The 16,072-nt window shown below is 38.0% G+C and overlaps 2 protein-coding genes across 2 annotated transcripts; one reads left to right on the top strand and one right to left on the bottom strand.

Moving 5' to 3' along the window:
* Positions 1 to 603: 603 nt before the first annotated feature.
* Positions 604 to 3,445, bottom strand: LOC6039715 (polyphosphoinositide phosphatase). The gene is made up of 2 exons (XM_001849218.2): positions 3,224 to 3,445; positions 604 to 3,159 (listed from the first exon to the last, which is right to left on the bottom strand). Exons 1-2 carry the CDS (start codon positions 3,317 to 3,319, stop codon positions 643 to 645), a joined length of 2,613 nt encoding a protein of 870 aa, XP_001849270.2. The 5' UTR covers positions 3,320 to 3,445; the 3' UTR covers positions 604 to 642.
* A 2,133-nt stretch (positions 3,446 to 5,578) lies between these two features.
* On the top strand, positions 5,579 to 6,409 carry LOC6039717 (ATP synthase subunit s, mitochondrial). The gene is made up of 2 exons (XM_001849219.2): positions 5,579 to 5,668; positions 5,728 to 6,409. The coding sequence occupies exon 2, from the start codon at positions 5,733 to 5,735 to the stop codon at positions 6,336 to 6,338; it is 606 nt and encodes a 201-aa protein (XP_001849271.2). The 5' UTR covers positions 5,579 to 5,668; positions 5,728 to 5,732; the 3' UTR covers positions 6,339 to 6,409.
* The last annotated feature ends 9,663 nt before the right edge of the window (positions 6,410 to 16,072 follow it).

The raw sequence follows: 16,072 nt of genomic DNA, 5'->3' as shown, positions 1-16,072 counted from the left end.
TTCTTCAATCATTTTATTTAGTTTAATTTCTATATCAACATAAATGTGTCAAACTTTCAAGTGCAAATCGTCATTCTTATGTAAAATTGTCTGATCTTTACGATAAAAATATTTTCAGATTTTTAAAATCTGACCTAACATTTGAAACGGCCAAAAATGCTTTTTATAGCGGAATTGGGGTTAAATGGACCCTAGATGATTTTTGCGGTGCAAGTGGTTATTTTTACTGGATTCCTGGGACATTTTCACATAAGCATTGCCTTAGCGTTCTCGATTGCGAGATTTCTACTCGAAACTAGGGTCCGAAGGCTTGATTGTTGAGGCAATTGCAAACCTCTTTTTACACCTAAGCTTCCATCCACCCCGGGATTCGAACTGACGACCTTTGGAGATTTACAAAAACGCAACGGATTTCAATTTCATCGTCATTCCCCCCAAGAATGGCCAAACTGAGATGCTTTCTGTCAAGAAGGGCCGAAGTTAATTTTTAAAATCTTTGCGGTCGTAGGGTCATTGTACTCAGAAAAATAAGTTTTATCAATGTGATAATTTTAGCATAATTTTAGGACACAATTGGGGTGGCCATGATAGCGATTCAAAAAAAAATATTATTTTTTTCCTTGACAATATACCGAATAACTTTTATTCACAAATATCCATGTACTCCAAAATCACCGGATCGACACTCTTCTGCTCCAACAGATCCCGCCTCATCTGGCAGTATCGCTCGTACACCGCCAAACTCTCCGCCGAAACTGTCGGAATCGCAATGTCCTCCTCGGCCGCAACCAGCCTCCCGTCCTTGCGCATGTAGATCTCGTTGTTCTTGATCACAATCCCGTCCGCCTGCGACAGTTGCGATTGATACTGCTGCTGCGGCTGGTACTGCTGCGACGAGTCAGCCTTCACCGAGCCGGTGTAATTTTGCGGGTTGCAAATCCGGTTCATCTGGACGTACTTTTGGTACTTCATCATGTCCGCCTTTTTCGGGGGTTTGATCTCGAAGCCGTACACCTCGCCCGTCCTCGGGAACATGCTGTTGATGGTGACGACGCCGTCTTCGGCCCGGCTGCTGTTGGCACTGCTGTTGGGTGCGGTCTTGGCGCTGCGGTCCTCCTCGTCCGTGTCGGAATCGTCGTCCATGCTGGAGGAAGAACTGTTTGTAGATCCGGTGGAGGATTTTCCCGTGAGGGAGGGGTTCTTGAGGGCGGCACTCTGCTGTTGGCGCCGGACCGGTTCAAACGGGCTGAAGTTGGTGCGGACCGTCGGGACGAAGCTGCGGGCTAGGGTGGTGAGTTGGTACGCGATGTGTTCCTCGAAGGAAGTGAGCTTGAAGTTGTGGTAAAAGTTGGAGTAGTAGTCGATGATCTCGACGTCGGGGGTGTGAATCTTGATGAGTTCGCGGACGACGCGGTTGCAGTCGCTGGCCGGGTGCGGAAGATGGCGGAAGGTGAGTGGTCGGACCCACTGAGTCAGCGGTACCGAGGATATCTGCCGGATTACGTCCAGTTGGGCGTTGTGGATGTAAAAGTCGGTTTCGAGGTCCCAGATGTGGGTTGATTTGTTGACTTCCGATTCCGACGGAATGTAGTATCCGAGAAAGAGGTTGATGCTGTGTTGCTTCTCGGTGTCGCTGAACGTGTTGCTGCAGTAGCGACTCAACGTTTGGATGATGTCGTTGCCCTGCGAGGCCCACGCGGCCGTCTTTCGGTACGTCTTGATGCGGTGAACCAGCTGCGATCCACCGTACTGCATCGCCAACGTATCGCCGTGGTCTTCGTAGAGGTTCTCCAGCATCGTAACGCAGTCGGATTCAAACTCAAGTCGACGCTCCTTCAGGAAGCCCATCTCGTACAGCTGATGGGCGAGGACGCACTTTCCGATGGCAAACTGTGCCGTGTTGGTGCGGTCCAGACAGTCGACGCAGTTGACCCGCACCAGTCCCGTCTGTCGGTGAATCTCCTTATCGTCCAGGTAGAAAGTCCCCGTCAGCTGGATCACATTCTCGGCGTACTTGGCCAAACTTTCCATGACCGAGCCTTCCCCGCGACTCTTCCTCGCCATATCAAAGTCAATGTACCGAATCCGGAAGTCCGGCGGGAGAAACTGATTCAGATAGTCAACGCTGACGACCATTTCATCACTCAGAACGCTCTCGTGGCGTCGCTTCTCCCGTTTCTTCACCAGATTCAGAATGATGATAGGCGATCCGTGGTGGTACATCAACCGTTCGTAGTGCTTCCCGGCCGTTTCATTGTACGGATCGGACAAATCCAGTGCAATCTGTGGCTTCGGCACCATTTTGCTGACGTCCTGCGACCAGTGCGACGGAACCGAACCCCGCAGCTGCGTGAAACTGCTCAACCGCGTCCCATCGAGGACAATCTGCTCCGTCTCCACCTCATTCGCAACGTCTCCGAGGTAGTTTGCCCCGCGCTTCAAGAACCTCGTACCGGCAAACCTGGTGCTTCTCCTCGCAATCAAACACACGTAAATTGGCCGCCCAAAGATGCTTATGCTCGACTGGCTGATGAAACCGTGAATAACTTCCAGCTTCCAGTCCCGGTGCAGAATACAGTCCATCGGCTTCAACAAATAAGTATTCCAAACGAACCGACTCCGCGGAACCCCTCGAAACCCGTACGTCGTCCGCTCCCCCGGCGATGCCTTCCAAACCAGCGGATCATCGCGCTCAAAGTCACTATCAACCCCCACATATCTCGGCTCCGACAGATTGTACTGCAGACTCCGCGTCAAATCGTAGCTATAGCTGAAGTAAAAGTTACTCTTCATGTCCACGTTGCTGAACATCTTCACGTAACGCTGCTCCAGCGGATGAATCTGCTTCCCGGCCGGCGGCTCATTCACCCGGATCATCGCCGTGTCCTTAATCGTGTAGATAATGTGCTTCCCAATGAACGCACACCGCGTCCGCTTCGTCACCAGTATCAGGTAATATCCCTCCAGGAACTTGACGAACCCCAACACCCCGTACGCGCTGATCGACCGGATAAACGACCGCGACTGGACAAACTTGCGGATGTCGCCCTTCTCCAGCTCGTTCGCATCCTCGTGGATCGTCAGTTCCGGCTTTTTGCGGTCAATCTCCAGCAGCCGGAAGCGCGTCTCGCGGCTGTTGCTTCCGATTAGGTAGAGTTTCTGCAAGATAGGGAAATAATTTTCATTTGCGATACAGAATTCAAGGTGGGAGGGGATGTCTCACGGATTTCGTCTCGAATAGGGCCACCTTCTGGATGGAGCTGATTAGCGGGAAGAACCGGATGCTGGGATCCATCGCGGGAGGCGGCGGTTGTTGCATCGAATACCGATAAACTTCTTTCGCACTAAGTTAATTTCTGTTCACTTCGAAATTGCTAGTTGTTTTGCTAACATTGTACAATGTTTTTGACTTTTCTTTTTGTATCGCTTCTGCTTTGTACGGTGCTGTTATTATGTTATTATAGCAAACGACCGTAACTTGTAGTGGCTTTGAAAGTGAATTATTATTACATGTTTCTCACGAAATCGTTCCAATCAAACATATTTTTTCATGTCTAGAGTTTTTTTTTTTTTTTTTTTTTTTTAAAGGTTCCAATAAACCAAATTTTCAGTTTTTGCTTTTTGGGTGTTTTTAACACCCCTGACTCAAGGCGGTTTAAAAAAATACTCAAAAAGCAAGAACTGAAAATTTGGTTTATTGGTCCTTTTAAAAAAAACTCCAGAGATGTGTTTTTCTAAACCGTGATATGCAAATAATATAACACGTATCCACGTATCGTAGTGGGTCTCGTGGCGCAGGGGTAGCGGCTTCGGCTGCCGATCCCGATGATGCTATGAGACGCGGGTTCGATTCCCGCCTTATCCAGAAGTAAAACGTCGGTCCCGGTTTCTCCTGTCTCGTCAGAGGCGCTGGAGCAGAAATCCCACGTTAGAGGAAGGCCATGCCCCGGGGGGCGTAGTGCCAATAGTTTCGTTTTTTCATAACACGTATCCTTGAAAGTGAACTGCGGATCAATGACACCAATTTGGTAAAGTTTTCGTTATGCTCGAATCGTCTAATCAAGGTTATGAAAACTTCACTACATTATTCTTGGTTGTCATTTCAAATTTTCATCCGAAAATTGGTTTTGATTAGTTTTTCGAGTGCTTATTTGAGTACTAATTTGAGAAAATTCAATCGTAACTTGACACAAAGCACTGCAGTGTAAGATACAAAATAGAGCTGGGACTTCGCATATCCGGATAACTTGCAGCATTGATAATTCTATTAGAAAATGAACTAAAGGAGCCGTTACACTACCGCAAACAAACACACAAACTCGCACTTTTTCGTATTTGACAATTTGCCAAACTCGCAAACTTGTTTGCGGCAAACTCGCAAACAGACCAAAATGTATGCATTTGTTATTTGCCGTAGTGTAATAGCTCCTTAACTCATACATGCCAGCTATGGCAAACGACTGTGGGGTGACAAAGCTAAAAAAATTTTAAGGTGTTCAAAAGACCTTTAATTTTGTATCACATAATTTATGGTCGAATACTATTATCTGATCCGTTACATTTTTATTCTTAAATCTATTTTGGGTTCCACCGGAGCAGGCTTGGTTTGGTGTGTTGTTTGTCTTCATAGTAGGGAGACGACTTCCACACCTGGAACGACCTAACGGTCTAACTTCAACTAAAGGCCGGGACCGACGTTTTACTTCCCCATCCGATGGAAGGTTAGAGCAGATGGGAATCGAACCCATGATCATTCGCTTACAAAGCCTGCTGCCGAAGAACAATTGCTGAAAATCGATGGGTTCATGTACACATCCATCAATTTTAGTCCTTGAGAGACTTTAAATTACTTGATTGACATCCAATAAAAAAATTTACGAACCAAATTTCTAGCTTTCTTTGAAATTAACCCAAAATCAAAGTTTGATTAACAATCTTTTTCTTGTCATGAAAGGACAGCAACATATTGCCCGGGTACAAATTTCAACAATTAAACAATGCTAAACTAAAAAAATCGTTTTAATACCCAATAAATATGTTCTAAAAAAATTCGGCCAAAAATTGCCCTTCAAAAAAATTTGCTATAAAGAAAATGTTTGGTCTGTTCAAAATTTCAGAAAAAAATATAAATTAAATCAAATTAACCGAATTAAGCCATTTTTGGATACTTATAAACCACATGTTCACTTTTTTGGAAATTTCCGTTTAGAGCGAAAACAAACACGAAGGTATGTAGTACAGTCAACTCTCTGGTTACTGATCTTCCCTATCTCAATATTTCTCCATCTATCGATACTTTCTTAAGTTGCATCTAACTGCATTATTCGACACATTTTTCTCGAAGATTCTATTCCTCAATGGTTCCATTTATTGAAATTCTTCAAAAAATAACCTCTGCATACTGATGCTTCTCTTCCTCGATGGTACCTTCCATAGTGACAACCAGAAAGCCACATTGACCTACCAAAAGTTTGCCGATAGACTGGTCAACTCAAAAGCACAAAAGCGACGATCTTTTGTTTCGCTTGCTTGGATGAATATTAAACATACGCCATGTAACGGTTTTTGACACTTCTTATGAGCTCTTATTCTGTTTATATTTTGTGTTACAGCTGATATTGTGAATGATCTGAACATTTAGAATTTGTAGTTGTGAAATTAATCTCAAGTAAGTGTTTTTGCGCATAATTTTCTAAGATTTAATGAATAATCATTCTTAAACCACAGTCACAATGCTCCTCTCACAAACGGCGCGTATTCTCGCGCACAAGCCATTTCAACGCGGCCTATCGCCCACATCGTCGTCTACGGTTCCGTGCCGAAACTTTTGGGGCTGGATCAACATGATGTTCAACAGGGTCGATCACGCCCGGCTAAAGGTGGTGGGACCGGATCGACTTTGCGCCGAGTGGCTACTTCGAAACGGTGCCAGGGCGAAATTCGTTGGGGTGGCACGCGAACAGGTCAACTACAATTTGCTGCCCGATGAGAAGACTCCCGTTCAGATTGAGGAACTGGATGGAACCGATTCCGGCATTATGTACATTGGATTCGATCACTTGAAAGGGTTGAAGCGACTGCGGAAGGTCAAACTGCACCAGTGCGTTTACGTGGAGAATCAAGCGTTGGCCAAGCTGGCGTTTGTGGCCGATTCCTTGGAGGTACTGGAAGTGTCCAGTTGTAAAAATATAACCGACAGTGGGCTGCTGTCGTTGAAGGAGCTGAAGAAGTTGAAGCAGTTGACCACTTTCGATCTTCCGTATGTTAAAAATATTCAAGCAGTTGAACAAGAGTTGAAAAAAGTGCTGCCACAATGCAGCATGGATTTGAAGGCTTGATCTGTTGCTGTCGAACTTTGGTGTTCTAGTCATCGAAATACTGATCTTAAATAAAGTTATTTTGTACTAAAGCATGTGTTGTTTCCTGTCAATTAGGTCGATGCAAATATTTTTCAAAGTTGTTGTTGGCAGAGGTCGAAAAGAGGACAACAAATTAAAAATAAATATAAGAATTAAGTTTTTTTTAGCAATCATTAATTTAAAAAACGTTACTTTGTCCACCTTTAGGTGATTGGTGACTTCCTCACATTCATTAAGTGAATACACTGTATGTGTACGATGTATTAAAAACACTAAAGTCCTAAAGTACTTATAACTTTTGATATGGTTGTCAGATTTTCGATCTTTTGCGCTCTTTGAAAAGATATCTTGATTACACAGAAAAAATGATGTTTTTTTTTATTCCTGATGAATAGGAAATGGTGACAGATTTTGTGTAAAAAAATGTGTAATATTACATCAGGGATTGGTGAATATTCATAAGTTTTTGATGAATTATTCATCAGGTTCACATTTTTACACATTTTTTATGTAAAAAAAACGAAACTATTGGCACTACGCCCCCCGGGGCATGGCCTTCCTCTAACGTGGGATTTCTGCTCCAGCGCCTCTAACGAGACAGGAGAAACCGGGACCGACGTTTTACTTCACCATCCGATAGAAGCTCAGTGGATAAGGCGGGAATCGAACCCGCGTCTCATAGCATCATCGGGATCGGCAGCCGAAGCCGCTATCGCTACCCCTGCGCCACGAGACCCACACATTTTATGTAATATTACTCAAAAAAGAGGTAATATTCAACCTACCAAATTTTCAACCTTCCAAAATTCAACCTTTTTTTTCTGTGTACCCATCCAACGATAGGTCGCATGTTAGATCCGGACAATGTTTTCATCAAAATATGTGAGATCCGGCCTCTAAAAGACGTATAAATAACACTTAAGTGATTATAACTTTTGACAGGGTTGTCAGATATTCAATGTTTTGGGCTCGTTAGAAAGTTCTTTTAAATACTTTTCTAAAAATGTATAGCATAACTTACAAAAACCACCTTTTTACAATCTTCCGAAGTTTAGCTAAAATAGTTTTTTTTAAGCATAACTTTTAAAGTACTTTTTTAAACTTCATAATATGAATCGAATGAGACCAAAATGATCCAAATTTGAATTTGATTCTGAGTCGATAGGTATGCGTGAAGGTGGGTCTACGAAGTTGAAAAAAGAAGTTCATTTTTCGAGTGATTCGAAGGCAAAAATTAAGATTTGACGAAAACATAAATTTTAGCGAAAAATAACTTCTTGCGATACATCTAAAGTTTTCAAAAATTCAAAAGCTATTTGAATAAACCCAAACATGCAAAAAAATATTATTATTGCAGGGGTATGGATTTTAAAATGAATTTAGATGATTGCACTTGTTTTTCCATTGAAATTTTGAATTTGTATTGAAAAAAAAATCCTCCTGATTTTTCGGACCGATTTTGAAGGGGGTGGTGGCAAAAACATACTTACCTAAACCTAGTGAGAATAAAATTAAAGTCCAAAATTAAACAAATTCCATTAGGATTGGCTTTCCTATTTAGGTTTCTACAAATTGCGAGGAAAATCCGTATTCATACCATGAAAAAACGATTTCAAAAATACTTGCTTCAAACTCGATTCAGCATTTCAAATGAGTGATAGAAAAAACTATCATTTGATGGTTTCTGCTCCAAATATAAAACGCCAGTTTTTTTTTAATTTTCAACTTAGTTCTTTTTTCTTCCAGCACTCTTTTGGGTCTGCTTAGTGCTGCCATTTGTGACGAAATTTAAAGCGAACACCCTTTTTCTTTATTTGCCTTCGTGTCTCGCTCGGTTTTCTTCAGCCTTCGATTTGAATAGGTATAAACGTCAGATGACTCGACGCGATTGTTTTTTGATAGCGCTTGTAAATTAATTACATCACAGCTAAAAAAGTAGTTATCCAGCTGCGTGTAAAAGGCCTAGGTGTAAAATAAATATTGCATTATTTTATGCAATGTTTTGTGATTTTACACCCTGAAATATGTAGCCCATCAGTATGGGAAACCTACTTGACCGAAATGTCAAGCTGATATATGGGTTTATCCTTCCAACTTTTCATCTGTCTGATGGCTGAGTGGGCTAAGACGCCAGTCCTTACTGTTGGTGCTGGGTTTGAATCCCGTCGGTTGCAATTTTTTTTTTTGTGTTTGCAAAAATTGTACATGCAGTATGTAATATTAAATGTTTATTTTTACGAAGGTGATGTGCATGCTTTTGCATGCGATTTTACCATCGGATTTTTTGCTGTGATCTTTCGGGATTATTTTTCAAGTGAGTGACTATGTGCAAATGAACATGTTGCCGGTAGTTGGAAGCAATTTCATAACTTAAAATCAAAATAATCTTGAAAAAAGTTACTTTACGAAACAAGTGCTGAAAGCTTTTTCACTCTGTTATTTTCCTCTAATCTAATCTAATCTAATCGAACACAAGCGCAGCCAGTCCGAAGAAAGCATCCGGGAAGAACTTATGGTTAAATGACGCCCCAAGTTCCTTCTTTTCATTATTAATGATTGCAGTACTTTCGAGAACCCCCGAAGTGTATTACACTCATTAAAGCGGCCCGGCCTACTGCGTTGCATTAACCGCATGAGACAGATTCTACGAACGGATCCCACATTACATAGAACCATCAGGGGAGGAAGAAGAAGCCGGGGACATACCGTACCAACCGGTTCGAGTTATTTATAGATTATAATGGTGTGTGGTGTGTAAAGGAATCGTTGGGGAAGGGATTGTTGTATTATATAGTAAATGACCTTGTGACATTATTTCACCACTACGGATTAATTCACTCAAGGAGTATTAATCCCTTGGTGGCCGATTGTCTAGAGCATCCGACATCCAATCCAAAGGTGTGAGTTCGAATCCCACTTGATTCTATGCGTTTTTTGTTCATATTCAAAGTTCAATTACAGTCGAAAAATTTCAAGGAGACCAGTCGGGAATCGAACCCTGAACCTTCCGCTTATGAGGCGGGAGCCGTAGCCATTAAGCCACAGACCGGTCCAGCTTTTCTTTTTTGACTCTGTTATTTTTGTCAAGAAAAAGTAGGCCGTTTCGTCATTCGCTGTTTCGAATACTTTCAAGCCATTTCGGCCCATAATTTATGGGTCCAAAAGTAAACCCAAAGTTAGAGTCTCTGTTTAGTTTGCAATACGTCGTAGCAGCCATCGCGACTTCCGACACTTATTTTTTCACATTCTTTTTTCTCTGAAACAAATCAAACATTCGTGCAGATGAACATTTCAAGACATTTTTGAATTTGATAATTCGTAAATTAGGAGAGATATACCCATTTTAAGCCTAATAAGCGGTCGTGTTTGAATGATGCTGGATAATCTGGTGTGTTCCTTGAAATATCCTAAAACCAAGTACACCAACGAGTAGAGCCACTTTTTGTGAACACTTTTGTTTATTTTCACTTTTATTAAAAGTTAAGCTATTCCTTTTACAAGCATTTAAAGCAAATATTTCCCAAATGTATTCTAAACAGACGAGAATGCATTGGGCCACGCCCATTTTTCTATTTTCAGCTTAGCTCTTTTTTCTTCCAGCGCTCTTTTGGGTCTGCTCAGTGCTGTCAAAATTTGATGAAATTTTACGCGAACACTCACGAAAAGTAGGTAGCATTAGGTCTATTCCCGTACTGCAGAATTCTGCAATTCTGCACAAAAACGGCAGCAGAGCGTTCCCGTACTTTTCTGCAACAAAAGTAACTTTTCTCTCAGGCAGAACTTCTGCAATGAGAGAGGTTAAAGTTGCAGCAAACCCGTTCCCGTACTTTGCTGCAAGCTCTCTCTTCTCTTTCTTGTTGAAAAGTTACTGCAATTTGGTGTGATGGATGTTGAGTACACGCTTACATAAAATTTGCAAGTTGGGTGAAATCAAGCATTTTATTATTAGTTGTAATAATAAATGTTTTGGGGTAGTTTTTTATGTCTGGTTTTATTGAGAACGATTTTTATGTTAACGATTTCAGGCTTGGTTCAGTCATGTAAATGATAAAGCGATTTTTAGTGTTACTATTTTTACCTGATAAAAAATTGAAAGCTTAAACCATAGTATTACAGCACGGCTAGTACCTCAACTAAAAAAAGTACTATAAAAACAAATTGTTTTAAAAACTTTTGAACATTTCTTTTGAGTTTAATAAATTCAAATAAATATTTGTTTGGGAATAATTTTTCTAATCTAATCTAATTGAACACAAGCGCAGCCAGTCCGAAGAAAGCATCCTGGAAGAACTTGTGGTTATTTGTTTGGGAATAATTTTTGATCTTAAATTGATTTTGAATATACTAAATATATGTGTTAAAATAATAGGTAAATTTAATTGGAAAATAATAAATTGTACCTTAAACGGTGCTACCAATTTTTATTCTTATATGAACATAAAAAATATTAATGTAATTTTGTCGAAATAAAAATTCTGGAACTCTGAAATTCTTGAATTCTTAAATTCATAAATTCTCAAATTATTAAATTCTTAAGTTCCTAAATTCTTAAATTCTGGAATTTTTCGCCATCTTGAATCATAAAAAACACACATATATTGAAGTCATATCTTAGGTCAGAAACTAAAATTTAGACGACCTAGAGATTGGAAATTTGGACTGTTTCTATTAAATTTATGTTTGAGTTTTAAAATTTTTGATTTACAATTTTTTAATTTTACTTATTTTTGAAATTATTTTTCTTAAATTTTCTATCTTATTATTTTTAACTGTAGCTTTTGAATTTTGGTGTTCTGAACTCATAAATATTCAAACTTTTGTTTTTATTCCGATTTCGTTTTCAACCTTTTTTTATTTTGAATTTTTAAAGTTAAAATTCTTTTGAAATTTAAAACATTTTGAAATATTTAGTTTATAATTATTTGATATTTAAGCTTTAAATTTGTGATTTATTATTCTTTTTTGTTTTTCATTTTAAATTTCTCAAATATCTGATGTATGTTTTTAAAAGTTTCTCAATTTGAAAATATTAGTTTTTTAAATATTATTAGTTATGGATTTTGTAATTTCCAGATTTCTTAATTTAAGTGTTTCATTTTTTTTGAGTTTTTGATTGATTATTTTTTTAATTTTGTCAATTTTGCTGCGTCACCGTTGTTCTTTCGTGTGACATCCAGTCATAATTCATTTATGTTATTATGAATAATCTTTCAAACATTCTGCAATTAAAACATGTGTTGGTCCCTTCTATATAAAACCTTTGTTTGTCTTTTTTTAAATCATATTTATTAAACGTACCTGCCACTCTCATTTGTATTTTTTACCTGATGTGAAAAATTTGAGTTGTTTCTAATATTAATTTCTACCTAAGCATAATTAATTTCTAGTTACTTAATAAATAATACATCCTTGATTTTTAAATAAAATGTTGTACTGCATACAAAATAATATCCCCGTTATAGAGGTAAACATAACTTAAGAATTCTTTCAATTACTTTTTGTGAACCATTTTTAAATATTTTGAAATAATTAAACAACTTTAATACCCAATTTGAGTAAATCCACTCAGCTGTGTACAATATTGCAGAAAAAGTACTGGAACGCGCTACCCAGGCAAAAGTTTTGCGGTTTTGCAAGCTTGCAGAACTTCTGCAAAAGAGAGAGATGAAGAGAGCGAGCTGAAAAGTACGGGAACGTGCTGCAAAAAAGTGACTTATGCTGGCTGCAGAATTCTGCAGAAGCTGCAGAAATACTGCAATTCTGCAAGTACGGGAATAGACCTATTTATAGAGAAACTCCAACAGGCGCTGCGGTGGTGTTGGTAGCCACCCTTTGTTATTTCTATGCCTTCGCTTCTCGCTCGGTTTTCTTCAGCCTTCGATTGGAATGGGTCGTCAAAATTCAAACGTCAAACGACTTGGCGCGTTTGTTTTTTTGATGGCGCTTGCTAATTATATACATGTTTCGGGATCATTTTTCAAGTGAGTGATTAACTATTGCGCAAAAGAACATGTTGCCGGTAGTTGGAAGCAATTTCATATCTTAAGCGCTTTGAAATCGTTAGCGCAAGTGAAAAGATATTGATGGCGCCTTTCGTTAAGCAGTTAACCTCTGATCTTGCGTGTGGATGTGTGTGCCACCAAAATGATGAAAAATGGTCTCGCAAAATAGAAATTATAATCAAAAGTGCATTAAATTGGATCTTTTTTGCCAGTTAAAATTGGCGTGCTTACTCGAGGCGGTGCTGTTACTGGTCAGTTTATAGCCTAAATAGCATTTTTGGAGCTTTAATCGAGCATCAAACTCTCCATATGACGAAGATAGGTGTTTGATTAGAAAGGGTAGATTTCCCCGAGCTATTTCGAAGGTTATTTTGTAACTTTTTTCCTTCAGTAGATTTACTCGATTTTTTTAAGCACCCGCAAACTCTGTTCCCAACTTTGAATTAATCAGCTGTTGAAAGGTAGTCCACATCTCAGCTTAGGATAGTAACGTCACACATGTAAAGGCTGGTATGCTGATCGGAAGGAACGCAAAACTCCATATAAAAAAACGCCCAAGAAACGGTCAAGGAAAGTGTCACGAAAAGATTTTTCTTAAGCGGTACGCAGCTGAAAAGTAACAGAAACGGAAAGATTGCGTTTGACGTTTCTTCGCGCGGTGATTGTTTGTAATATTTTTTGATGAAAAAATCAAAGAATTGTAATTTTCCATTTTGAATGCAACTGATAATTACAAACGTTGTAATAATTTTTATTGGGTATAAGAATACTTAAAATTCCCGCCGAATCTTAAAAAGCAGAATATTGAAATTAAAAGGGCAGATTTAGTTTCTTTGGTCGAAATGGAGTAAAAAAAAAGAAGTTGTCTTTATAGATGTCGGCCATCGTGTCACCAACTATTAATTGCTTGTACCAAACAGCTACCTCTGGATTATGAGTCCCCTGCGCAGTCCGATTGATCCACACTCGAGGGTCCAAAATGAAGTAAATCGGAGTGAAATTAAACTTGACAATAATCATACAAATATCTATGTTTTTACTAAAAATACAATAATAATCTGAAATTTTGAAATGAATTTCAGAAAATTCAAATAACATTTTTTTAAAAAATAATAAAGAAAATTTCAACAAAAATCAGAAATTTGGAAATTAAAAATGAAAAAAAATGCAGAATTGAATAATAATTATAATATTTAAGTTTTTATAAATTCAATAGCTCAAAAATGTTAAAATTCGAAACGAATGTACAAGTCTGAATTCAAAAAGTTTGAAAATATAGAAATTCGTAAATACAAATTTCCGAAAACCTCGAAATTATAACAATCAAAAACTCTATTTCTTCAAAAATTTAAAAAAAATTAAGAGTTTGGAAATTTAAAAAATTTTAGAATTTAAGAATTTAGGAATTTAAGAATTTAAGGATTAAAGGATTACAGAATTTTAGAGTTTTAGAATTGTACAATTTCCTAATTTACATATTTCCAAATTTCTTAACTTCCTAACTTCCTAAACTCCTTATTTCCTAGTTTCCTAATTTGCTAATTTCCTAACTTCCTGATTTCCTGATTTCCTAATTTCCTAACTTCTTAATTTCCTAACTTCCTAACTTCTTAATTTCCAAATTTCCTGGTTTCCTGATATCCGAATTTCCCAATTTCCTAACTTCCACACTTCCTAATATCCTAATTTCCTAATTTAATTTCCTAACTTCCTAATTTCCTAGCTTCCTAATTTAAAAATTTCTTGATTTCCAAATTTCCTAACTTCCTAATTTACTCATTTCCAAATTTCTCAACTTCTAACATCCTAATTTCCTTCCATATTAATTTCCTAATTCCCTGGTTTCCTAATTTCCTGATTTTTTGATTTCCTTATTTCATGATTACATATTTTTTGATTTCCTTACTTCATAATTACATATTTTGTTTAATTTTAGTTTTTCTAGTTTCAGAATTTCTATTTTTTTGTTTTTTTTTTTTTAAAGAAATTTTCAATTATTGATTTCTTAATTTTGTTCATAATTGTTGTTAAAAGTTTTTGAATAAACATTTTTAATCTATTTAATTCCGATTTAATTTTAACTTTTGAATATTTTTAATCTTTTTTTTTTTCCTCGAAAGAACCTCAAGCGCGCACACCGTCAATCGCGCTCATACCGAACTGTCAACTTTTCTTGGGGGTTCACGAAAAGAACACGCAACATTTCTTGACCGCGTTCCTTCCGATCAGCATACCGTACTTAATGCTAAGGGCATCTCCACCGCAGAGATCTAATTGCGTGGCAAACCTATCGGTTGGATCCCCAGTTTTAGCTTTGCTCCGTAGCTAATACACGTTTTCGCACCGCTGGGAGCTAATTTGGCTACCGAATCAAGCCCACCGCGGGGATCTAATTTATTCATTTTCAAATTCTAGCCGTTCTGTTGATCGAAATCAATAAAACTACATTCTAGCATGATAGAACATGCTTCCAATTGCATTATATGTCCAAATTGTTTGCTTACATCAATAAAATATCATTTTCAAAATTTTGAAAGAGTTCACCCGATTTGCTCCCGACATGTTTGAACCCCAACTTTCGCACCGCGGGTAGCAAAGCTAAAGCTAAATTAGCCTTCGAGTTCATTCAGCGAAGAAAAAGTTCATCGGGGATCCGTCGAGTAGCCAAGATAGGTGCTCGAGAAGTCCCCGAGCTGCCGGTGGCTAATTTTTTCGGCGATTTTTTGAATAATTTGTATTTGTTTTGGTTGAAGATGCATTTATTTTGAATATCAAATTTGAATGAATATTAAAGAAATCAGTAATTTAGTTCAAAACGATTTTATTAAATTGAAAAGTTGTGGAATTTATATATTTTTTTGTATTTTTAAATAAAAATAATCAACCACATATATTAATATAAAAAAAATATCACCGAAAATTTAAACATGAATGCCCAAAATTTAAAAATAACTAAACTGATTTGAACATTTTAAATTATGTATAAAATATATATCAAGCGAAACAATGTAATTGGTCCAATGTGAGTTTGTAAACAAAGGGTGTATTTTGCTCACGTCAGTGAGGAGTAAGAAAAAATTACGAATACGTTTATTTTTATTATTTATTTTTTTCATTTCATTTAAAAATATTTTGAATGGTTGTACCGTAAAGGCTGATACGCAGATCCGAAGGAACGCAAAACTCCATATAAAAACGCCCAAGAAACGGTCAGGGAAAGGGTCACGAAAAGATTTTTCTTAAGTGGTACGCAGCATAAACGAAAAGTGGCGTTTGACGTTTCTTCACGCGGTGCTTGTTTGCAATATGTTCTCATGAAAAAATCGAAGAATTGGAATTTTCCTTTTTAATAATCTTGTATTCGATATAATAATATTTAAAATCCCCGCCAAACCTCAAAATACAGAATTTTGAAATTAAAAGGACAGATATAGATTTTTGGTCGAAATGGAGTAAAAAAGAAGTTGTCTTTAGAGTTGTCGGCCACTATTGCTAGTACCAATCAGCAACCTCTGGATTGTGAGTCCACTGCGCTGTCCAATTAGGTTTTACAGCGTGACGTCACGAGCGCACACACACACACGTTTTTACTTAGACTCACGTGCAAAAATGTAAACAGTGCAGCCGAACTGTCAAATTTCTAACCTAAAAATCGAGTCGGCGTAAAACCTAATTGATCCACACGGAAGGGATCGAAATTAAGTAAAATTT

Source organism: Culex quinquefasciatus, chromosome 3 (assembly GCF_015732765.1).
Source record: "Culex quinquefasciatus strain JHB chromosome 3, VPISU_Cqui_1.0_pri_paternal, whole genome shotgun sequence".
In the NCBI taxonomy this organism is placed as follows: Eukaryota; Metazoa; Arthropoda; class Insecta; order Diptera; family Culicidae; genus Culex; species Culex quinquefasciatus.
The sequence above is the reverse complement of the archived record's forward strand: the minus strand, read 5'-3'. Positions and strand labels throughout refer to the sequence as shown.

Coding starts and splice junctions, on each gene's coding strand:
- LOC6039715 (XM_001849218.2), bottom strand. CDS start 3,319: ATGCAACAACCGCCGCCTCCCGCGATGGATCCCAGCATCCGGTTCTTC. Junction 3,160..3,223: donor CCCTATTCGAGACGAAATCC/GTGAGACATCCC, acceptor CCTATCTTGCAG/AAACTCTACCTAATCGGAAG.
- LOC6039717 (XM_001849219.2), top strand. CDS start 5,733: ATGCTCCTCTCACAAACGGCGCGTATTCTCGCGCACAAGCCATTTCAA.